The sequence below is a fragment of the Lycium ferocissimum genome, chromosome 10 (assembly GCF_029784015.1).
Source record: "Lycium ferocissimum isolate CSIRO_LF1 chromosome 10, AGI_CSIRO_Lferr_CH_V1, whole genome shotgun sequence".
Lineage (NCBI taxonomy): Eukaryota > Viridiplantae > Streptophyta > Magnoliopsida > Solanales > Solanaceae > Lycium > Lycium ferocissimum.
In genome coordinates, this window is record NC_081351.1 from 42,697,641 (window position 1) to 42,721,094 (window position 23,454).

The 23,454-nt window shown below is 32.1% G+C and overlaps 5 protein-coding genes across 5 annotated transcripts; 1 reads left to right on the forward strand and 4 right to left on the reverse strand.

Annotated features, from left to right (window-relative positions):
- The first annotated feature begins 2,211 nt into the window (after positions 1-2,211).
- Positions 2,212-5,832, forward strand: LOC132033942 (glycolipid transfer protein 3). Its single transcript, XM_059424127.1, has 6 exons — positions 2,212-2,685; positions 2,886-2,941; positions 4,076-4,206; positions 4,699-4,834; positions 5,204-5,347; positions 5,458-5,832. The coding sequence occupies exons 1-6, from the start codon at positions 2,487-2,489 to the stop codon at positions 5,491-5,493; spliced, it is 702 nt and encodes a 233-aa protein (XP_059280110.1). The 5' UTR covers positions 2,212-2,486; the 3' UTR covers positions 5,494-5,832.
- A 127-nt stretch (positions 5,833-5,959) lies between these two features.
- LOC132033944 (endoglucanase 10-like) lies at positions 5,960-8,788 on the reverse strand. Its single transcript, XM_059424128.1, has 6 exons — positions 8,345-8,788; positions 7,707-8,020; positions 7,152-7,616; positions 6,935-7,067; positions 6,678-6,853; positions 5,960-6,439 (listed from the first exon to the last, which is right to left on the reverse strand). Exons 1-6 carry the CDS (start codon positions 8,712-8,714, stop codon positions 6,047-6,049), a joined length of 1,851 nt encoding a protein of 616 aa, XP_059280111.1. The 5' UTR covers positions 8,715-8,788; the 3' UTR covers positions 5,960-6,046.
- Positions 8,789-11,092: 2,304 nt separating this feature from the next.
- LOC132035470 (pathogen-related protein-like) lies at positions 11,093-12,602 on the reverse strand. The gene is made up of 4 exons (XM_059425753.1): positions 12,385-12,602; positions 12,106-12,238; positions 11,509-11,810; positions 11,093-11,426 (listed from the first exon to the last, which is right to left on the reverse strand). Exons 1-4 carry the CDS (start codon positions 12,520-12,522, stop codon positions 11,280-11,282), a joined length of 720 nt encoding a protein of 239 aa, XP_059281736.1. The 5' UTR covers positions 12,523-12,602; the 3' UTR covers positions 11,093-11,279.
- A 2,360-nt stretch (positions 12,603-14,962) lies between these two features.
- On the reverse strand, positions 14,963-16,457 carry LOC132033945 (pathogen-related protein-like). Its single transcript, XM_059424129.1, has 4 exons — positions 16,248-16,457; positions 15,773-15,905; positions 15,364-15,665; positions 14,963-15,264 (listed from the first exon to the last, which is right to left on the reverse strand). Exons 1-4 carry the CDS (start codon positions 16,380-16,382, stop codon positions 15,118-15,120), a joined length of 717 nt encoding a protein of 238 aa, XP_059280112.1. The 5' UTR covers positions 16,383-16,457; the 3' UTR covers positions 14,963-15,117.
- A 4,693-nt stretch (positions 16,458-21,150) lies between these two features.
- Positions 21,151-23,229, reverse strand: LOC132033946 (pathogen-related protein-like). Its single transcript, XM_059424130.1, has 4 exons — positions 22,905-23,229; positions 22,403-22,535; positions 21,578-21,879; positions 21,151-21,478 (listed from the first exon to the last, which is right to left on the reverse strand). Exons 1-4 carry the CDS (start codon positions 23,037-23,039, stop codon positions 21,332-21,334), a joined length of 717 nt encoding a protein of 238 aa, XP_059280113.1. The 5' UTR covers positions 23,040-23,229; the 3' UTR covers positions 21,151-21,331.
- Positions 23,230-23,454: the final 225 nt, after the last annotated feature.

The window sequence follows — 23,454 nt, forward strand, 5'->3', positions numbered from 1 at the left end:
CAGGACTCGCCTCGAAGCTAGCCTCGGGGCGGGGCACTGGCAAAACGCCTCAGGGCTCACGTGTGGGGCATAGTTCTTGTGAGGCTTGCGCCCTAAGCGCCCGATTGTACGCCCTAAACACGCCTAACACCCAACGTTCGGGGTTCGCCTAACAGTTCTTATACAATTATATGTTAAATTCCTTAATTAAAATCGTTGACCCTCATAATTCTTTAACAAATGAATGATACTTAATAGTTTTTCATCTATAGAAATAAGAAGATTGGGTGTAACTCAAATAACAAGTAGTAGTATTGCATATTTACTATTTGAGAACACCGTGAGGGTGAATATCACTTAATATTTATTTTAAAAATACATAGCCGAATTGTACATTTTCACTTGTCATTGTTCTTTTGTCCTATGTATCAAAATTATCATATTTTATTATTTCTCTATTTGAAAGTAATTTTATTTTTATTCATGAAGGAGTTACATTTTAATTATAATACTGATAAAGTTTATTGATTATTTGTTTATAGGGAGATAAAATGAATAGTATGATAGTAATATTGTTTTAAGAAATTGCGATTTTTTCATTATTTAAAAGTTAAGATGGTAGAGTTAATTTGCATTTCATAATAGCTTTTATTTCATTGTATTGTTTATACTTGTAAGATTATGTATACATAATTACAAGTTGTAAGTACCGTATATATTATATCATTTATTTACAATTTTTTTTATTTTTTTATGTAATTTTATCTATTTAAAAATATTTATTGTAATTATATTTTTATTGTTATACAAAAAATTAAATACCCATGAGACTTACGCCTTACCGAGGCATAGGTAAAACGCTTCGCCTTACGCCTCCTTTTTAAAACACATTCTCATGGGTGAGATAGTGCTAAAAACAACAACAATCGTGCTAATTAGCTTAAAACTCTCCACCACAACGCCATCGTCTCCCTCTTCATTTACTCCCTCCTTAACTTTTAATATGACAACATTAAGAAATGAACTATAGAATATCTTTGACAAAAAACAAAAAAATACGTCAAAAGTACTGTTCTCATTAATGGTCTTTTTTATGTACAGTGATTATTCATATAATAACATTTCATTAAGGACTTTCAAATTTATAAATTCATAGTTTAAGGAGACTTATTTATAAAATATCTTTTATGTGATTTGATGTAAAAATTCCTACATTGACGACAATGTATATAACTTTAACAGAGGCGGATCCAGGATTAAACTTTATGGGTTTCTACAACAACTTCAACTTAATATACGTTAATTAATAATTGGGTTCACACATTCAAATATTCATAAATATTTAGTGAATATGTTAATACGTTTATAGGTTTTGAGCAAAAATTATTGGGTCCCGTGAACTCACGCACAACAACATGCTGGGTCTGCTCTGATAAGCTATACTCTACACAAGAATGTGTCAACATTTTAGTGGACGCAAAATAATTAAAGGATTATATATGTGAAATAAAACAGAAAAGATACTGTTTAAATTATAATGATAAATTCATAGCTCCAATAGCAAGTTGGTAACTTGAATCTTGAATCTAATCCAACGAATCAGCCAATCTCATTGTCATCCAAGTATTAGGGTATATCTTAAATGGTAATGGTATTTAACTTACTGTAACTCTGTATTAGTTTAATGATTGTTATCCCTATCACCTACAAGTTACAAATTTTATAAGTCTAGCAAATCATAAGTCATAACCAAACAGTTTCAACTTTCCATACAAACTGCGACCTTGCTTTAGTTATCCCATTTCAGGTTTTCAACAGATGGTTCTCCCCTAGATTCCTGTGCCACTATCGTTTAAAAAAAAAAAAAAAAAAAGAGAAGCTCAATAAATGATTATTATTTGGACGCTTTCGCTCTTAGCTCTTACCCAATACTCAATTAAGGGATAAACACAAAACAATAATAATTGATTATATTATACTAATACGATAAATGACAACTTCAAGGTCAATTGAAAAATATCACCAATGAGATTTTTTTTTTTTTTAATTGTTTTTTGCCCGGTGTTCTTTACTCGTTTTGAATTCTGATTAATTCATATTCATGTCGGAAAATCCCACTTTAAGGGATAAATGTTCTTTTAACAAAGATGACTTTCACCTCATTGATTAGAATCTAAGACTTCTGGTTAAGAATAAAGAGATAAATACCATCACACAACGACCTTCTATAGCAATAGAGAGAACTATATATATTACAGTATAAGAGAGAGAAGCTCCCAGCAGCTTTCAGACCCTTGGAAAGAATATTTCTTAGAGCAGAAATAATGTTAATATTTTAGTCATGTGACAATAACAATGACCAAAATAGCTGGTGAACATTTAATTTTTGAATATTTTAACAAGTTTTGGCACTATCTTACAAGTTTTGAGATCAACTGGTCGGATACATATAAATATAACTGGTTAGGTTACAAGGAGAATCCATAGGAGAAAAAGCAAGTGCTGAAATGAAGAGAAGAAGAGATATGGAAGTAGAGTCAACTGAAATAAGAAGTGCTATTGAAGAACTATCTATGATGCAGCTCCTCAAAGTCAAAGTTAAACCTGAAGAACATGCTGCTGTTGATGATAATAATAAAACCATTAATTCCCATATTCCTACCATGCCTTTTCTCTCTATCTCCAATTTGGTCCTTCAAGTTCTTGGTTAGTATATACTATCCTATTTCTCTTTTACCAATTACTATTTGAAAAAAAAAAAAAAAAAGGTTCCTTTTTCTGCTGCTGATTCTTGAAAAGTTATTCTTCTAGACAGCTCTGTTAGCTCTTTGGATAATTTTTATGATTCTATTATTGGATTTGGTTTGTTATTGTTGTTTTGTTGTGAAATCTGAAATGGTTTGCAGATAAGATAGGGCCGACAATGGCAGTATTGAGACAAGACATCTATCAAAATATCCAGGTACAATCATACATTAGAATAATAATTTGAAAAGTTTAGTCTATGAAGACTTTTTAACTTGAAATCGACGATAGTGTCTGCTACGTAATTCTATTTTCTTTGTTTTTTACTGTGTGGATAAAGTTGTAAACTCAGTCATTTTCATGTGGTATGTGTAAAACACACGATTCTGATTTTGGCACCCCACATACATTATTATTGATAGGTTTGCTAGCTTCGTGAAGCTCGATGCTGCCAAAAGGTTTCATTTTGACTTTGTATGGATAAACTGATGTTTTGACTACTATTAATTGGATTTTTCAACCTGGCTTCCTGCGCCTTAACTACTACGTACTATATATTTTACTTCATACTTTTAATTACGATTCAACGAACATTAATTAATTAACTCACCAAAGTTTAGTCGGATTAGAACAATAATCATATCGATCGTATCATATTTAGTTTTTGTAGAATTTAAAGTACGCTTGGACTCCTATAATTTTTATCCATTTTATTGACCGTTAGATCATTCAGTGCATAATTTCACCCTTCTTGTTTGTTAGTACTTGTACAATGGACAGCTTGTTTTAGCAATGTCGTCATATTACTCTTACCATGTCGTTTGAGAAATTATTAGAGGGAATTTTCTCAATGTCCAGATACAACACTACATGAGAACCTTTGTTATGGGGAGCTAAATGATAATGTTTTTAAAGCCTTGTCTACTTTAACAGCAATCGGCATTAATCAAGTTAATCTCCCATCACATTTACTGTTAAAAAAATAAAAAATTCTTAAATGATTGAAACTGTCCTTTTCCTATAAGAATATGCCCCTAAAGTTGGTTTTTGATACACCACATTTGTTCTATACTCCTCTCTAATTTGTTTTTCTTTTCGTAAGAAGATAACAAATTCTTGGCAAATTAACATCTGGTTATACATCGATTTAAGAAAGAAATTAAAAGTAAAAGATTACAAGTTAAAATAATTTACGATTATTTTTACTTGATAATTAAAATGCATGCTTCCCTCATATGCCTTTTCGTTGCACACTTAATCTTTCTTTTATCGGACCAATTTTAATTTCTTGTTTTTACCATATAGTTGGTGTGTTAAATAAAGTTCATTTCTCTATTTGTTTTATGCATAGAGATTGGAAAAGGTGCATGATTCAGATCCTTCCCTCTACTCAAATATGGTCGAGATATTGAAGAAAGAGATTAGTGAAGGCAAAGAAAAAAAGGGTCCTAGCTGTTGCAAAGCTCTTCTTTGGCTCACCAGGTAATTAAACTTTCGGATCTTTCACTTTCATTCTATTCACCAAGTACTTAGGGAAAGTTCTTATAATTAAGGAGAATCAAATTTGACCTTTTCTTTTTCTTACAAAGAAAAAACAAAGTGCTTAGCTATTTACCCTAGCCCTAAAACTATAAATACGACGAGTCAGATGGCATCCCTATCAAAGGCAGATGGAGCCTCGTTCAATAGGTTCAACTTAATTCAATATTTTTATCATAGAATATAAACATTAAATTCTGAACATTTTTTCCCCCGACCCCCTAAGTATGAGACTTATTAAATTCTAAATTCACATCTCTCAAAGTTCAGTAAATTCAATAGTAAGAACTTAAAGGTTGAATAACCCATCATATTATAAAATTCTGAATCCGCTTCTAATTTGTATCAACGTGAATGTATCAACAAAGTAGGTTAGACTAGTATTACTTTTAATTGGTTTTGAACTTAACATATAGAATGGATATATACCTGCAGATCGTTGGATTTCGCCTTAGCATTATTACAATTACTAGCTGAAGATTTAGAGAGTAACATGGAGCAAGCTGTTCAGGAATCTTACAATAACACCCTTAAGCCATGGCATGGATGGATCTCCTCAGCTGCCTTCAAGGTCATTTTATTCTTCTTTTATTTTCATCCTCAAAATATTAATTCTTGGAAACTCTTTCAATATTCAATTTTTATTCTTCACATGAAGTAGGAGAATGGGGTTCAATTTCTTTAATTAAAGAAATGGGGTTTTTTTTTTTTTTTTTTTTGGCAAAGTTACACATTTGCCGCTCGCCAATAGTTAAAACCGCTAGCTATATATATATACACTAGTTATGTATAAAATATATATTTTAGATGTATATATACATTAATATACAAAAAAATGTACATTCAGTGATTGTTATTTTGGTGTGCGGCTACACAGTGTGAAAATCCTTTCTTTTCTATGCAATTCTGTCTTAAAATTGAATGAAAATTTACTCTACAGGTAGCGTTAAAGCTAGTTCCAGACAGCAAGGGGTTTATTACAATTCTCATGGGCAAAGATAAAAATAACGAAGACTTTAAGAAGGAATTGCGCACCTTCATTTCACTACTGGCACCTTTGTTAAAGGAAATTCACGACCTTTTGGTGAGATCTGCATAAATTCTTACAATTCTCTCTTTTACTAGCTTAATTTCTCTACTAATAATCAAATATTAATTATTGTTATCTTCTTTTAATTTTGCCTTCCTTTGTAGGGTGCATATGGTCTTGATAGGTTAAAATCTACTTGAAGATGAAGTGCCCAGAAAGTGAGACAAGCTGTATATAACTTTTAAGTTTTCTGACCATTATCCTTTTTTCCTTGTTATGTAAATATACATCTCAAGTTGTTGTATGACAAGTTCAGTTATGTGAACACTTCCTTTGGTACGTACGTACTGTAAACACCAAAACGGGAAGTGATGTGTACTTTTTATTCTAATTCGTGACTTTTATGGTTAGATTGCGTGGTTTGTTGTAAACACCAGGTACATGTAAGTAATGCACCTGGTGTTTGCATCAAACAATTTAATTTAGGACATGTATCCCGCATATAAACTTTTATTACATAATTATAGTTGATTTATATATTTTTGTTTCAATTTTATCACTAAATGTGGGAAAATTCTGGGATGATATTATAAACTCAGAAAGAGGAAAAAGAATCATGATCTGATATCCTTGATAGAATTGATGTAACTATTTGTGTTTATGAAGCTTAATTATCTAATCAATTTCAAGAAAATGGTTAACTAGTTACTGCCTTCTACACTGTAATGATCTTTTTCCTTTTTCTCAAGAAGCTCAAGCCACTTCTTTTACATTTTCAAACATACCATTCTTGTCTATTCCTAAATTACCTCCAATTGAATGAGAAGATCCACTGGGAGGATCATGAAGTGCAATCAGTACTGCTACTAGACCAGCATTACTTGCTATACTTGGCTCTGTGAACCATGGTTGGCTTCTTTCGTCCGAAAAAACATCGTCCTTATTTGGTCCAGCTACCATTGCTCCAAAGATGGTATTTGGATTTGCCCTTTTTGCATTGAGCCATTGATTCCCTTCTGAACATGTACGCCGTTTCCCATCCCAAGGGATCGATGCAGCTCGATGGTGAACTTGAACCGGATAAGTATCGCCATATCCAACCACATAACTCATCTTCAAAGGGTTATCTCCTAGTATGTAATTCACCTGACACAAATATAATTAAGAAAAACAAAATTAGGTATTTTTTCATCAAGTAAACAAAATTAGGTATTTTTTCATCAAGTAACTATCACAGTGAATTGCATGCAATATGGTCGATTCAGTTCTATGATTATAAGTTCATTCCATACTTGACCAGGCAGGAATAGGATTATATGCATTATCATTATAACAAGGTGTGGGAATTTGTCAATTTTGAAGGGTCCATAAGAAAAATTATCACCTGTGATTGTGAGAATTCTTGTAAAATTTCCGAAGAAAAGGCAGAATTAGAGCAGCTTCTGCGTGGTGTAAGCAAAAGCAGGAGATAGTCACTATACAATTTGCTAAGAAAGGTAGCTGTCACAGCATACTGGAGTAGTGCTGCATCAGTACCTGGCTTTAAAATGATTAGTCCACCTGAAAATGCAGAAAATTTTAGTCTCAAGTTATGATCAGCAAAATCATAGGAACAATGTGTAATTGACAGTAAGATATCACCTTCTGTTTTGCTATACTTTAGATCAGAAGTATATGAGCACATGAGCAAATCAATCTTGTTCGTCGATGATATAAATGAAGACTCATATGGATAACCAAGATCCCGGAAGTACCTAATCCTTGTTAGCAAAATCTACATAACAGTAGTAAGTTCCAGCCTTAGATGAAATGCATACAATAAAAACATTAATTCTCATCAAGTTCTCGTCTCAATTACCGATATAGCACTGATCTTGTTGTTCCAATCGAAGACGCCTTCATCAGAAGCTACTTGTTCCTCTACAGCTGAGGCAAAATTCTCTGTCGCATACTTGAGGTAAGTTTTGTTGCCTGTAGCAAAAAACAACCAAATTCCACCCCAAACCAATTCATCTTCGTGACTTGTTGAGTTATAAAATAGCCTAGCTTGTCCTCCACATTCATCAGTTGTCGTGTACGTTCCTTTCTTATCTGTTCCATTTGCACGAATGAACAATTCCTCTGCTGCTTTCACCAATTTCTCTGAAATATCCTTATCTTCTTTCAATACTAATGATGCAGCTGACATTGCTGCTACCATTTCCCCTGCTAAATCGGACGCAGAACTAATGTCACAAACCGAACCACGCCTTATATAATTCATATCTTCTGGCCTCTGCCAACAAGTTAGATCATTCTCAGCATTTGAATTATTGCCTCCAACCTGAAATCAACAAAAGATTGAAAATTTTATCCGAAGTATAGGCAAAGTATTGCAACCAAATAGTCTTGAATTTAGATTCTTGATTAGTACCTGAGAGTAGATTATGGCTGAAGTACTAGAAGAATTATCTTGAGGAACAAAGAGTTTAAGCAAATATAAACTACCCCATTTGATAATATCTTTAACATGATCAAGTTCTCCAATATCTTCATATTTCTCATGATATTCAATCACTGTCCAGCTCAAGAGAGTAACAGCATAAGCTGTAGTGAAACTAAACTTTATATTATTCCCTGCATCATAAAAACCACCAACAAGATTTGGATGCTTCTCACTGCCATGCCCATCATTCATCCCCGAGTTTCCTCGAAACCGTATCAAACTATTCTCCACAAAAGGCCCCGCTGCACGAAAAAGCAACACACAAAGATCACTGAATTGAGGGATTTTATCAGTTTTGACCCGCCGGCCAAGATTAATTACTTGCTCTAGTAAAAATATATATAACATATACACTGATTATCATATATAATATGTATATTTTATGTATATTTTCGTATATTATATGTATATTTATACTTAATATGTAAACCATATACATTTGCTGGAAATTATTATTTAGGAGGGCCCAAAAAAGGTAATTATCCCTTAAATTAACCACGAGAGAGGAGACAGGGCAAGGAAGTTATAAACATAAAAGAAACAGTAAAGAAATGAATGTGATATACATTTTTGAGCATCAAAGAAGAGAAGAGCTTTGTTAAGAGCAAGGGTGATATTGTGGGAAGAGCCATTATGGTTATTTCTTGGAGGATAAAAATGCTTGAGAAGAATAAGAGAAGGTATAATTAGGATTATGAAGGCTGCTACAACGACGAATCGTTTGAAGTGGATTTTATCTTTAACAAACAAGTTAAAATCAACAAATTTTGAAAATCTTGACGGTAAAGACTCAAAATTTTCATTTAATGAAGACTGTGGAAGGAGATTGAAGTCCAATTCTATGGAGTTCCAACGACTGGCAGAAGGAAGAAGGCGACCGGCCTCAGAAATTGTATGAACATATTGGACAGAATTGAACTTTTCTGAGTTTGACATAGTTAAAGTTTTTGTTTAGTCTTTGAAAGAGAATGTTACATTTGATATATATAAAATGCCCATGATGATTTTGTGTCTTAAGGAGATCGACATTACTTATGCATGATGTAACTGAAAAATAGTTGTAAATTACAATCTTGATTCTGTGTTTGTATTTTTGCATATAATCTTATTCTCTTGCTGCTGGCTTTGGCATCTAATTTGTTAGTCTTATTGGATTAGAAAGTCAAAGCTGAAAAATAAAATAAAAAGTTTCTAAAACAAGAACTAACTTTTCTTTGTAACTTATCTTTCTCCTCCAGTGCAGGAAATAACTGTTTGGATCAAGATAAGAATATTGAACTATCCCTCCTTCTGTCCTACCCAAAAATTAATGGTAATAAAATAAACATGATTTAGAGGGTAAAAATGTACGGACTTATTTTAACTTCTTGTAGTAGATAACCTTATTTCTTTACAAATGTTTTATATTTAACCCAAGAATTCTTGTGATTAAACAGTGTTTCTGTGAAAATACCAAGGCAAGACCTCCATTTTCTCCCAATTTTCAAAGCAAAACAGAAAAGAATCCCTGTTAATAAAAAGTACTGGAAAATAGTTAAGGCCTGCAAAAGTTTGAGAAGACGGATAGTAACAGAAGCAAATGTTATGCTAAAATTAGTCCCAACCTTTGGTTGGAGTATTATATTTTCTTACTTACTTTATTTATTTCAATAAGGACCCTGAAAAAAAATATTATAGGTAGATGGAAGAAGAAGATGAATATATTTTTGGTGTAGTATGGTGGAAGGAGAATGAGTAGATGAGTCCTAGAGAGAGATTGTATTTACATTGTATGATAGGTGTATATACACCTCTATATACCGTTATACATTATATATACACTGCTTATACATTGTGTAATGTACGTATATATATAGTGTATATATTGTAACTATGTACAAGAGGGAGTTAATTCCCTGAATGGTCATTCAACTTTAGGGAATTTCCTACAAAAGTCACTTTTGTTTCATTTAGGATAATAAAGTCACTCAAGTCTCACTACTTTCCTCAAAAAGTGCCTAAGCACCCCTCAAAGTCTCCTTCTCTCCTAGTTGGCATGCCACGTCATTAAAGGCCCATATTTTTAAACAATAGATTTGTTTAACTCATCAAACTCATTTAATCAAATTCATATTTTATATCCAATCAAATATGAACCAGTTTAAAAATGGCAAAGGAACAAACTAGCTTGTAATCTAAATGAACTAGAATTAAAAAGATGAATTCTTTAAATCTATAGATAAGTTTTAAAAATTAAAATTAACATATAAAAAGTTGAATTTGAGTTACTTTAGAGCTTTAGTTTATATATTGCTAGATATTAACATGACAAGTTGGAATATCTATACCATAACTTGAAATAAACTAAGAATGTATTATATTTCATATAAGACTAATAATTTAATATTTCAAAATAAAAAAAATAAGAATACTAATATAATTCTTTAAAACAAGTATTATAGTAATGAAAGCTCTGAGAAATAAAAAGATCTAGATGGTATGGAATGGAGACGCCAAAAATTATCCACTACATGCATAAGAATAAATAACTAAAGTTAAAGAGGAAAAATTTGCACTAACTTTATTTTTTAAAATATACGATTTTATTATATTTTTTAAAAGTTAATCCGATACGAATCTTATCTTTGTGTTATCTGTGTAATTCTTTTTTAATGTGGGAAGAATATGTTGTTTAGTGAGGAAAAAATATGCTATTTAAAAAAAAAATAGAATTTGAATAGAAAAATTAAATTACTTGAATTTAAATTTAAATTGAAAGATAATATATTTGAATCGGGATGTAAAGAAAATTCAGATTTGAAAAAGTGGCTTAATTAAAAGTATGGTTTGATTCTTTTGCCGCTTTTTTAACCAGGTCATATTTAATTATAAAATATGAATTTGGTTAAACTGGTTTGATGAGTTAAATATATCTATTAAAATTAAAAAAAAAATGGAACTTTAGTGACATGGCATGCCAACTAGGAGAGAAAGAGGCTTTTGATGTGTTTAAGTACTTTTTAGGGAAAATAGTGATATATGAGTGACCTTATTGTCCTAAATGAAACAAAAGTGATTTTTGTAGGAAATTCCCTAAACTTGGATGACCATCCAAGGAATTAACTCGTACAAGAGGTGTATATCTAAGCCAATTACTCCATTAAACTGCATCTTTTACATGTTTTTGGTACCTCAAAGATGCCGATTCCAAAAAATTCATCAATTTTTCTGCTATAACCGTATTACTTTTGAAGTATTACGAGCACTATCAATATTCATAAGTAAAAAAAGCAGTTAAAAAGTATACGCAAAAATTGTAGTCAAAGAAAAAACAATGATGAAACACGGGTACATTTTATTTGAGATTATTGAAGAAACAAGTCTTCAACTGGGAAGTACACACTCTTATTTCTAGTAAGTAAAATAAAACATGACCATAGCTTTTACACTAAGTGCAAAGGATCGTGGATCTTGAAAGTAGTTGAAAATAAGTGCAGATTAAAAGGATGATGCTTTCTCTAATTATTGCATGAAAGGACATTTTGCAGCAGCCAATGCTATTGCACTTGTGGATTCACCATTGCTCTCTCCTTTCACAAGTGGTCCAAGCAATTCTCCTCTGTCAAAGAACATCTCTGCCTTCACAATCTTGTTACTCTCTTTCTCCACCTGTTTCAACAAATTAATTAACATCCAATATAGATATATATTAAAAAGGAATAAATAACGAAACGTGGTTTTTGGTAAGTACTTCAAAAGTGCCAATCCCAAAGAACTCTACAAGTTCTCCAGTTGGAGCATGTCCTTTAAATGGACCTTCCATGTGACCCCAATGCCTAAACCTGTACACAATTTTTGGTGGTCCTGAGTAAACTTGGAGGATCTCGATCGCGAATCCTCGTAAAAATACGGATCGGAAAACTATCTGTGAAGATTCTCCTGTTTCCTCATCAGGATTGTAGATTCGAACATTCTCTGGCAACGACGTTTGGAGGAATATGTTATAGCTACCCCCGGCCTCTGCAGCTTCTTCCGGTGTCAAATCTTTCCTACCTATAAGTATTTTTTACAATGTCAGTGTGTAGAAGCAAAATCAGAGATGTGCTAGGACAATATTGTGTCTTATTGGCCCGTTGGCCGAGATTAATTACGGGTGCTAGCCAAAATATACAAACATATACATTGATTATGTATATTATTTGTGTGTGTGTATATATATATATGTACTGTATGTATATTATATGTATACTTAATGCTTAATATATTAAACCTATAAATTTGTTGGCTATTTTGTAAATTAAATCACCAAAAGGCATTGTTATGTAATTATATTGTGACAGAAGTGTACCATTGACGCTAATGGTGAACTTATTTGGATCAAGAGTTTTGAATTGATTAGGATCTGCCTTGTGGACTAATTCCATTTCCCAAGTCTTCAATAGCCTCTGCACTTTCTCTTCAAGCGATCCTTCAGGCCATTCCTAAAGATTTAATACATGAGGAGATACGTATTAATAACTAGTTATATAATCATCTTGAAAATCTCGAAACATTATTAGAATCAATCAAAAAGAGTCAGTAAACTATATTAAAACGTGGGTTGATAATGAGAGAAAACAGAGCACACATGAGTTCTTTCTTGTTCAAAGAGCTTATCCACAATATCATAGTTAGGAGGACCAAACCTCCATTTAGTATTTGCGATGTCTTCATCAGTCAAGTAGTCTCTGTACTTGTTTCCCCCTCCTAGTATTGGACTTGCCATTTTGATTTGATACTGACTAGGAACACTTTAGGGGGTTTTATAGGATCAAAAAGGTAACCTCCTACAAGTCTTGGCTTCAATTTACTAATATAGAATAACATATTTTATAGAACTGAAGCTGTCATGAAAATAACGTGTGGCGTTCCATCTATATTTAGGAATATTTTATGGGTTAAATAAGTAGCACTAAATAAAATTTCTCCGCATAAGACTTTCCCGTGGTTTATTTTTAACGTATATGTATGTTTAGATAATGATCAAAATGGTACTTAATGTATAGAGGTTGGAATATTATGGTCCTTAATTTATACCCCTTAAAAGAAATAGTCCTTAATATATACAAAAAGTGACTATTTTTGCCCTAAAAATACTCTACAAGTCTCTAGTTGCACCATGCATGTCCTTTAAAAATCCTTTTTCTTAGAAAAGGATCATTGGTTTTTTTTTTTTTTTTTTTTTTTTTTGGGAAGACTTAAAGTGTTTCGCCAAAATATAAAAATAGTTTTTGTGCAATAGAGGCTTGGGGAGAAGCTCAAATTTTTGCTTCTTTGAAAAGTAGAAGTAGAAACAAAAAATTATCTTTTAAGACAAATTTATATAATTTTTGGAGTTACAAATTAAAGTAGCCCGCACTCCCTGTCGCCGCGCCGAGTTAGAGGGAAAGATAGCAAAGTGGGAAAAGAAAGAGGTAAGAGGAGTAACATTTTATTCTCTTCGTGAAAATTTTCGGATTCTAAAAGCAATCAAAATGAGCTTCACATTCATTTCGTTAGGAGAAACGATCCATTTGAGAAACCCAAAAAAACTAATTCTTCTGACTTAAGAATCAATAAAATTTCACAAATCACTTAAATATGATTAAAAAAAATCAATATTTACATGCAAGATACATGTTTCTTTTTCATGTGAATAGTTCGATTATCCATGTTGTAGAAGAGTAAGTCAGGCAAGCTCCAACAACTAGTTTTTCTCTACTTAATAAGTTAGCCAACAAGTGCCCTATATAATTGGATCCACTAAGTTAAAATAAACCTAAATTTTGCATTGGTAATACCAACACATGGTCCACGTTTTAACAAGACTAGATGTAGATGAAAAAAAAATTAAATGAGGACAGTTTGAATCAAGGAAGATTCGTCGAACCTAGTTGTGAAATTGCCTAATTCCAAAAAATTAGGGACAAAAGGGGTTGGTGAGGGACTTGGGGTATCTAACCCTGCTGTATTTCTGCATGTATCTTGTTAAATATTCCTCTTTTAAGAAAATGTCAATCTCCAAATTGGACACGTACATTATACTAGGGACATACTTGAATGTGATATTGTCCATGTCCTCAGAAAAGAAAATTTTGACCAATATTTTCTGTATTTCTTAACTGTGCAATGTATAGTTGAACGTATACAGAGAAGCATATATAGTAGCAACTAGCAAGTTGTAGTGCTTTTTGTTTACCAGAAGTCAGGGAAGAACTTTCCTCAGCTTGATTTACATTTTTTGCTCAAGTGTGCCAATTATGTCTTGTGCTAGACTGCTTTTTTACAACTTGTAACGCGAGGCTAAGGTTTATGCTCTTCTCTGTCTAATTCTTAATTTTGATAGAAACTGATTAGGGTCCCAAGCTTAATTCTTTACCATGATTGTGGAACCCTTTTGATTTTTTTTTTTTTAAAAGAATGAAATTATATACATTCTGTAACACCAGCAAAAATGTAAAGGGATAATTTCTTTCTTCTCTCTTCAGGTTTCGCTTCATAACACTAACCTCTCTTGTGGGTTATGATGTTAAGTTCACCTCGCTTTTCTAGTTTATTTGTGACATTTATGTTAACCATTAATATAAGAAACTAGTAATTGACTAATTTAACCAAACTTATATGTTCTTTTATATTGTTAGAAATATATAATCAAAAAGGGAGAAATAGGAAAGCACTACGGAGGAAGAAAACTATGAAGCAAAACGAAATTGCAGTATCATCAACAAGCATTAAGCTTGAAAATCTGAATACATAAGTCAATCTTTGATACTGTAGATTCTGTGCATAGTCTAAAAAAAGAATTGTTACTGAGAAATCAAGATAAGGGAGATAATATAGTACTCCTACAACACAAGAAAATTTAGTATGACAGAAGCGAAACTTGGAGAGAAGTCTCTGAGATTATCCCAAAACTAAAATTAATATATTACACAGACATAGCTATGCTAGTGAAAATATATTATTATCCATCTTAATCGAGATCATGATTTAAACCAAAAGGAAAGAGTTGCGATGGGACACTGATGAGTGAAGAAAGTTTAGGAGGAGCTTAAGTAGCCCTATCTGAAGGGACTACCATCATCTTCTTTTATTTAGATGAAGTTAATACTCCACTGCATAAAAAGTATTACCAGTACTAACAATCTTCATAGTTAAATGTATAAAAGTTGTAGTCAAGGAAACAATAATCATGGAACACGAGTACTTTTTATTTGGGATATTGAAGAAACCACATGCTTCAAAGTTAAGCTACACTTTTGCACCTATTTCTAGTAAAATTAAACATGACCATAGATCTTGAAAATAGTTGAAAGTAGCAACATGTTGCTAGTAATGTCTATTATTTCATAAAAGGACATTTTGAAGCATCCAATGTCATCCCACTTGTGGATTCACCATTGCTTTCTCCTTTCACAAGGCCTCCAAGCAATTCTCCTCTATCAAAAAACATCTCGGACTTAACAATCTTGTTACTCTCTTTGTCCAACTGTTTCAACAAATTAACATCCAATTAAATATTTCAGAATATACATATAAATTTTTAAAAAAGAAGAATAAAAGAAAGGAAGATGGTTTTGGTAAGTACTTCAAAAGTGCCAATCCCAAAGAGCTCTACAAGTTGTCCAGTTGGAGCATGTCCTTTAAATGGACCTTCCATGTAACCCCAATGCCTAAACTTGTACACTATTTCTGGTGGTCCTGAATATACATGGAGTATTTCGATTGCAAATCCTCGTAAAAATATGGATCTGAAAACTTTTTGTGATGATTCAAATGTTTCTTCATCAGGGTTGTAGAGTCGAACATTCTCTGGCAATGAAGTTTGTAGGAATATATTATAGCTACCACCAAGCTTTGCAGAATCTGCCGGTGTCAACCCCTTCCTGCCTATAAAATTATTTATACTGTCAGTGTATATAAGTTAAATTTCAAAAAAAAAAAAAAAAAAAAAGAAGAAGAAGAAGATGGTGAAACTATCACATAAGTAAGTATACCGTTGACACTAATTGTGAACTTTGTTGGATCAACAGTTTTGAAGTCATTAGGATCTGCCTTGTGGACTATTTCCATTTCCCATGTCTTCAATAGCCTTTGCACTTTCTCTTCAAGTGATCCTTCAGGCCAAAGCTAAAGATGTAAAAAGGTAAATCCAGTATCTATTATAATGTTATAATTCTAAATTTGGGTACTAATGAATGATCTTATTTTTCTTTAGACAGGGTAAAACAAAACACATGAAGCAATCATTCACATTTCTCTCATATAATAATTGGTCGCATGATAGTAAAGTTTATAGAAAATCCAGAGCTACTTTTTAAAAAGTAAGCATAAAAGTAAGTGTAAGTCTTTATAAACAACAAAAATACACGAGGAAGAACGTATTTACTAGTTATATTATCTTGAATTAATTTCTAGACATTCTTAGATTCAATAAAAAAAGGTTGTGAGATGATGAAAAAGAGAGCGTACATGAGTTCTTTCTTGTTCAAAGAGCTTATCAACAACATCATAACTAGGAGGACCATTTCTCCATTTGGTGTTTTTGACCTCTTCATCATTCAAGTAGTCTCTGTATTTATCTCCCCCTCCTACTAGACTGGCCATCTTGGTTAATTTGATGCTAATTATACAATCCGAGAGAGGAGGCTTTATATAATCAGAAGACTAACATAATACATGTCCTGGCTTCAAATAAGTCAAATGGAAAAACATATTTTATGGAGGTGTCGTGGAAATAACGTGTACTGGAGTTCAAAATAGGATATTTTATGGGATTGATTAGTACCTCCAACGAAATATGTCCACTAGTAACTATTCCATCGTTTATTTTAACAAAACTAAGTTTAGGAGTTGTCTTCTTACAATGAAACTCCATTATTATGTTCTTCGGGGGGTCCCAACTAATGTTGTTCGCCTATTCAAGATTTTTTTTAACCAAAAACAAAAGAGTGAAGAGGATAACTTGAGTTACTGAAATCAAAGTGAAAGTGCAACTATTATAAATGTTAAACTTGAGTTGAGATTGTTGGGCTAAAACGGCCTGAATATATTATCCGCTTTGGATCAAGCCCGCACAGTTTTCCTCAAAAGGCCTCACATCATTAAGACTTAAGAGTATCCAACTCCTTATAAGCAGCTCCCTTTTCTTTTCAGCTACTAATGTGGTACTTTGTTCGTACACCCAACAATCTCTCCCTCGAACTAAGTTCCACATGACTCATTACGGGTCGGAGATTCAACGTGTCAATGTGCCACCCACATCGTCAGCGTGTTTATGGTCACCGAAGCCCAAAGGCTGTGATTGCGTCTTCAAAGCTATGGGTAAACGTTGTAAACCGGCCCATAGACGGGCAAAGGCACTAAGCCGGGCCTCAAGCCACACTCCGCCATCTTCATACTCGTCCCGCCAAACCATTGGCTTTGATACCAGTTTGTTGGGCTAAAACGGCCCAAAGATATTCTTAACATGATGTGATTATTGGAAAATATTTAATCGTATTTGATATTTAAAACAATAAATCAAACTACAGTTTAATCTTAAAAGCTACAGATCAAAGCGCAAATACAAATGACTTTAATGCGGTAAAAAATCAACATATGCAAAAATACATGTTTCTTTTTCATGTGAGTAGTTCAACCATACATTTCATAGATGGTTGGACTGAGTATACTAGTCTAGGGCATAAAATTAACGTCATGAATAGTGAAGGAAATCGTTATTTTCCACTTAAGGAATATGATTATTAATTCTACTCAACAGATGAAAATACATGACATGAGTATTTTTGGAACTGGTCTGTATTGTATTGCTCACTAATCTCTGCCCTTATTGTCCCAATTGATCAATCTTGACATTTTCATTTGGGACATACTTAAAAGTGAAAAGTGATGTTCCATCGTGTAATTGATATTAGTGGCGGAGTAAAAAATTTCATTGAGACCTTTCTCTAAGGTTAAATAGCTAAATATTCCCGTACTCTTTTTTTCTATTTTCTTTATTCTTTCATTTCGAGCTTTCGAAAGCCATTGGAGAGGGAGAATGAACGATCGACTGCTATTCAACTTTTATAAAAGTGGGTTATATGAAGCTTCCATTTCAAGTCAAGGGGATGCAACCCATGTATTTATCATGCATTTTATTATTTTGACTTGTAATATACGTGCATATCTAAAGGCCCCCTAAACTTGGCAGGTTTTATTCAGATTCTCCTTAAACTATATTTGGTCCTAATTATTTCTGTACCAGACTTTTTTATAATGGTCCACCACTACATAGCAAAATGGGAAAAGAAGGAAAAATTGATAGTTGTATTTTAATAGAGGAACAAAGAAGATATATGGAAGGAGATAAGCAAATAGTCATTGGAATGGCTAAATATAAAAGGAAATGGTATTTTAAATTTTTTTTACTCATCAGATTAATGTGAGGTGACTGCTATTTTACATTCTCACATGCTAAACGTCATTTGAAATCACCTGGATTATAAAAAAGCATTAAAGGGGAGTAATTAGGACGCACTATTGTTTGAAAGGCTAACGATCATAAAAAAGACAAGCACAAGGGACCGGATAATTAGGAGCATGTATCGTTTAAAGGGGATTTTTAATAAAACACGCTAAGTTTAGGGATTCTTTAGGTATTCTGCCATTTTTTTATGAATACATTTTATATGTTGAATTTCCTTAATTACTTTGTATATTTACTTTTTCATATTTTAACACCTCTTGATAAAAATTCTAATTCCGCCACTATTATATAGACTAGAGTATTATAAAAGTTAAAGAAGCTGATGTTAGCAGTGACGCCATAGGGGAAGACAGAATGAAATAATCAACTAGTACTCCTAATTAATGAGATTATTTTACAGTTCTTGGTCAAGTTGAACATATAACATTTCGCCTCAGCGACTAAACATATAACATTTCGCCTCAGCGACTAACTTCTCGTCTTTGCTTTCTTTTTTGTTAGTGAAAATGATTGAAATAGTTTTAGAACTTGAAAGTTAGGTGATACTTATGGAAAAAAAAAAAAAGAAGGATAATTTCACAGTCCTTCCTTGATGTATTGACTTGCAATATATACCTCCCATGTGATTTTAGATATTATGTAAATCTCCATTCTTTCATTTTTGGTTGACCAAAAGTCAAAACTGTTATCTGGACAAGTTCGCCTCTTATTTTGTAATTTTATATTTCTTCGTATTTTATGTGAGAAAAATAACTTGCTTTATTCAAATAATTTATAGTTTGATGCGTACATTATCGGTTTATGCCACAGAACTTTTCTTAAATGGGTGAAAATCATTCATACCCACGATATTGCTTTAAAAATCAAACTCCCTCCTCAATTTTGAACAATAGACATTTTGGTCCCCTTTATCTTAATTAACTTATTAAAATAACCATTTTATCCTTACATTATCAATGTTTTTTTTTTTTTTTTTTAAATGATGATTTTTTGTGCAAAAAAAAATCTATAATTCAAATTACAAATTACAAATTTTGTTGTTTTTAGTTCTACCTCACTCTTTTATATGAGAAGGCACATTCCTATATCTTTTAAGATATGATTCAATCTTGCTGGTAGGAGTGTACATGGACCGGGTTGGTTCGGGTTTTTTAAAGATCAAACTAAACCTATTGCATCGGGTTTTTAAATCTATAAACCAAACCAAACCAACAAAAGTTGGGTTTTTCAGCCTCGGGTTTTCTCGGTTTTTTTCGGGTTGCTCGGATTTTTCGGGTTTTTTCCGGTAAAGTCTTCATATAAAACATATAACTTGTACTTCAAATATTTCTTTAGTCCTAGTGAGATACCACTATCTAATTAAGATATCTATTTAGAAAATAACACAAAATGTGAGATGAGAGATGACATTGTACTAAAATATTCAATGAAAAAAATTAATGAAATTGCATAAAATAAAATGATCATAATCTAAAAGTACTAAGTCATGCTAAAATAAGTACGGCTAATAAGTATTAATTACATAACTAGATATTAAAGAAAAAAATAAAATTAAGTTATGTATTTTCACGCTCTAAACTAATATAAAACTAAAGAATAGATATCAACACTATTGTCATTCCAGTGTTAGATATGAATTACTTTTGTTAGCATTAGTATTGATTTGATTTTTGTTGAATTTTATTTGAGTTACTAATATCATTGGGCTATAAAACTTATTAGACCATTCAAAATTCTAATTCCAAGCTTGAAATAATATGTTAAAAGACAAAAACTATGAAAAAATTAAAGAAACATTTATAAATGACATTATAAATAAATATTTTTATGTATAAAATATGTTTGAAATTTTATAAATGTAATGTCGGGTTGGTTTGATTCGGTTTGACTTTTTTTAGTAAAAACCGAACCAAACCAATAGTGTTCGGGTTTTTCTTTTTAAAACCAAACCAAGTCAAACCAAACCACTAGTCGGGTTTTTTTTTTCTGTTTGGTTCGGATTATCGATTGGTGCGGTTTGTCGATTTGCTTTGTACACCCCTACCTACTGGTGTATATGTATAATTTGTTCAACCCCTTTGTTTTGGTTTTTATATTTGCTCAACTTATTCAAGTAATTTTTCTGTTCATAAGGGATGTACATCTTAACTCACCTCGCTTTTTACTTTCCGCAACAGCCTCAACAAGGCTCGATGTGTCCAATTCAACTCAATCCACACCATTGTAATTGATTATTTGTTCTCATTAACTTATGCTCGAGGAAATCTAGTTCAAACTCAATTCAAGCTCACAAGTACCTACAAGCCTCCTCTCAATCTAAGACGTCATTTCTTTCACAAATCATGCTATAATTCAACATTCATTGATTATTAAGCTGACATGACTATTGGAAATAGTATTCAACTCGTGTCTCATTCATGAGTTACTATTCATCGACATCCCCATTTATTTCTTCACTTGAAGAACACCAATTTCTAGGATTTGCTCACCAATTTGATAAATGACGTTTTTTAACTTACGACTATCTTCCACAAGTATATTCATACACCAATAACATGGTTTTCCCACTTTGAGTTCTTGAGCAATTCCTTGACAAATCTAAATTCCTATGCTGGACATCAACCTCAATTAGAAAACGTCCTGGGTTTTACACTTATTGAGGTAAATGTGTATAATTAAAAGAAATGACATATTTTAAGTTGTTAACTTATTTATGATATGGACTTGAGAACACGCGCAAAAGAATTTTCAAAATATGAATTAAAAGTATCTACTAGGAACACTTTATCATATGTTCATGTGCTCAATTGGAACAAGTCATAGTTTGATTGGCTAAATGAAATTTGCTAGAACCTTTAATAGGTTGTCAATGCATATAAGCTTAAAATTAAACATGACCACAGATTTTACACACATCCAAATGCATCATGTACGGTAATAGTTTAATTTTTCCCCAATACAGAAAAACTGGCCAAATTTGTATCTTTGGTGCCAAGTACAGTCCAGAATTAGAACTGCTCTTCATAGAACAACAGATATTGAAAGTTATTTTCAGAATAAGCAACATTTGCTAGTAAAATTTCTCTTATTTCATGAAAGGGCATTTTGAAGCATCCAATGCCACCCCACTTGTAGTTTCACCATTTCTTTCTCCTTTCACAAGTGGCCCAAGCAATTCTCCTCTATCAAAAAAGAACTCTGCCTTAACAATCTTGTTACTCTCTTTGTCCAACTGTTTCAAACACAACATTCAATTATTTCAGTTTCAGAAAATATAATTAAAAAAAGAAAGAATAAATGGACTTAAAAATAGATGGTTTTTGGTAAGTACTTCAAAAATGCCAATTCCAAATAGCTCTACAAGTTCTCCAGTTGCAGCATGTCCTTTAAATGGACCTTCCATGTGACCCCAATGCCTAAACTTGTACACAATTTCTGGTGGTCCTGAATATACATGGAGGACTTCGATGGCGAATCCTCGTATAAATATTGATCTGAAAACTCTCTGTGATGATTCAAATGTTTCCTCATCAGGATTGTAGACTCGAAGATTCTCCGGCAATGAAGTTTGGAGGAATGTATTATAGCCACCACCAAGCTTTGCTGCTTCTTCCGGTGTTAACCCTTTCCTTCCTATAAAAATTATTAGAGAAAATTCTCTCAAATAATCAAGTTGAAAGAATATTGAAGGGAGAAATGGATTTTTGGCCCTTTACAAACCTTTTTTTAGTTGTATGACTTTAAAAGATCTTCATTTTTTTCACATAAGAGATCTGGAAAAATAATAATTCTTCTATTCATATTGTAAGAGGCCAAGAATCTTATTTCCTCTGAGAATATTGAGAAGCAGCAATCAACATAATCAAAGAACAAATAACAACAGTAACAACAATTACGTCTCAATCCCAAATAAATTGAGGCCGCCTATTTAAATCAACTTCAATCTAATATTATAAAAGTTTAGTTTTTTTTTCTATAGAAGTTATCTATGTTTCCTACTGACACATAAATTTCTGACAAGACTAAAAGATAGCAAGGAGACAATGTTCCATTAAGAATATATAGCCTGTTTTTCAATAAGGCATAAAGTCTTACATTTAGGATACTCTTTTTCCCCTGTACAATGAAAGCTATTAGAGAAACTACAGAAGAGTACCATTGACAATCTTCTTGAACTTTGTTGGATCAACAGTTTTGAAGTCATTAGGATCTGCTTTGTGGACCATTTCCATTTCCCAAGTCTTCAATAGCGTCTGCACCTTCTCTTCAAGTGATCCTTCAGACCAAACCTAAAGATGTAAAAAGGTAAATTCCAGTATCTATTGGTATAATGTTAAACTTCTAAATTTGGATACTTATGAATGATCTTATATTTCTTTAAGCAGGGTAAAACAGAACACATGAAGCAACCTCCCTATCACATCTCTCTAATATAATGGCAGATGATAGTAAAAGTTTATAGCAAATCATGTAGCTACTTGCAAGAAAGTAAGCGTAAGGAAGTACAATTCTTTACAAACAATAAAAATACCCGTGAAAGAACATATTTACTATTTATATTATCGTGAATTAATTTTTAGACAATCTTAGTATCAGTCAAACAACAACAACATCATATCCAGTGTAATCCCAGAAGCGTTCTAAAAAAGAGAACTTACATTAGTTCTTTCTTGTTCAAAGAGCTTATCAACAGCATCATAACTGGGAGGACCATTTCGCCATTTGGTGTTTTTGACCTCTTCATCACTCAAGTAATCTCTGTATTTATCTCCCCCTCCTACTAAACTGGTCATTTTGGTTAATTTGATGATAAATATACAATCCTTCAGAGGTGGTTTTATATGATCAGAAAACTAACCTACTACAAGTCTTAATTGGCTTCAAGTTAGTCAAATAGAAAAACATATTTTATGGAAGGATCGCAGAAATAACGGGTACTGGAGTTCAAAATAGGATATTTTATGGGTTTAATAGTACCTCAACTTTTCCATCATTTTTTTTACATAGTATAGGTGTTGTCTTCTTATTCCCTCTATCCCAATTTATGCATCATAATTCGAATTTGAGTGTCAAATTTTTTTATTTTGACAGTAAATTTGAACGTAAATTTTTAATTTTTTTTCTAAATAAAATTTATATATTTAGAAACTATGTAAAAAGTAATATAAGTCACGATAATTAATCATTTAATATATTTAAAAAACATAT

Excerpts from the sequence above, each read along its gene's own strand:
- LOC132035470 (XM_059425753.1), bottom strand. The coding sequence starts at position 12,522 with ATGGCAAGTCCAATACTAGGAGGGGGAAACAAGTACAGAGACTACTTG. Across the intron at positions 12,239-12,384 it reads TTGAACAAGAAAGAACTCAT|GAATGGCCTGAAGGATCGCT; the intron begins GTGTGCTCTGTT and ends TTAAATCTTTAG. Across the intron at positions 11,811-12,105 it reads GTTCACCATTAGCGTCAATG|GTAGGAAAGATTTGACACCG; the intron begins GTACACTTCTGT and ends AAATACTTATAG.
- LOC132033944 (XM_059424128.1), bottom strand. The coding sequence starts at position 8,714 with ATGTCAAACTCAGAAAAGTTCAATTCTGTCCAATATGTTCATACAATT. Across the intron at positions 6,854-6,934 it reads AAAGTATAGCAAAACAGAAG|GTGGACTAATCATTTTAAAG; the intron begins GTGATATCTTAC and ends CTGCATTTTCAG. Across the intron at positions 6,440-6,677 it reads AAGAATTCTCACAATCACAG|GTGAATTACATACTAGGAGA; the intron begins GTGATAATTTTT and ends TATTTGTGTCAG.
- LOC132033945 (XM_059424129.1), bottom strand. The coding sequence starts at position 16,382 with ATGGCCAGTCTAGTAGGAGGGGGAGATAAATACAGAGACTACTTGAAT. Across the intron at positions 15,906-16,247 it reads TTGAACAAGAAAGAACTCAT|CTTTGGCCTGAAGGATCACT; the intron begins GTACGCTCTCTT and ends TTACATCTTTAG. Across the intron at positions 15,666-15,772 it reads GTTCACAATTAGTGTCAACG|GCAGGAAGGGGTTGACACCG; the intron begins GTATACTTACTT and ends ATAATTTTATAG.
- LOC132033942 (XM_059424127.1), top strand. The coding sequence starts at position 2,487 with ATGAAGAGAAGAAGAGATATGGAAGTAGAGTCAACTGAAATAAGAAGT. Across the intron at positions 2,686-2,885 it reads TTTGGTCCTTCAAGTTCTTG|ATAAGATAGGGCCGACAATG; the intron begins GTTAGTATATAC and ends AATGGTTTGCAG. Across the intron at positions 2,942-4,075 it reads ACATCTATCAAAATATCCAG|AGATTGGAAAAGGTGCATGA; the intron begins GTACAATCATAC and ends TTTTATGCATAG.
- LOC132033946 (XM_059424130.1), bottom strand. The coding sequence starts at position 23,039 with ATGACCAGTTTAGTAGGAGGGGGAGATAAATACAGAGATTACTTGAGT. Across the intron at positions 21,880-22,402 it reads GTTCAAGAAGATTGTCAATG|GAAGGAAAGGGTTAACACCG; the intron begins GTACTCTTCTGT and ends TAATTTTTATAG. Across the intron at positions 21,479-21,577 it reads TTGGAATTGGCATTTTTGAA|TTGGACAAAGAGAGTAACAA; the intron begins GTACTTACCAAA and ends TGTTTGAAACAG.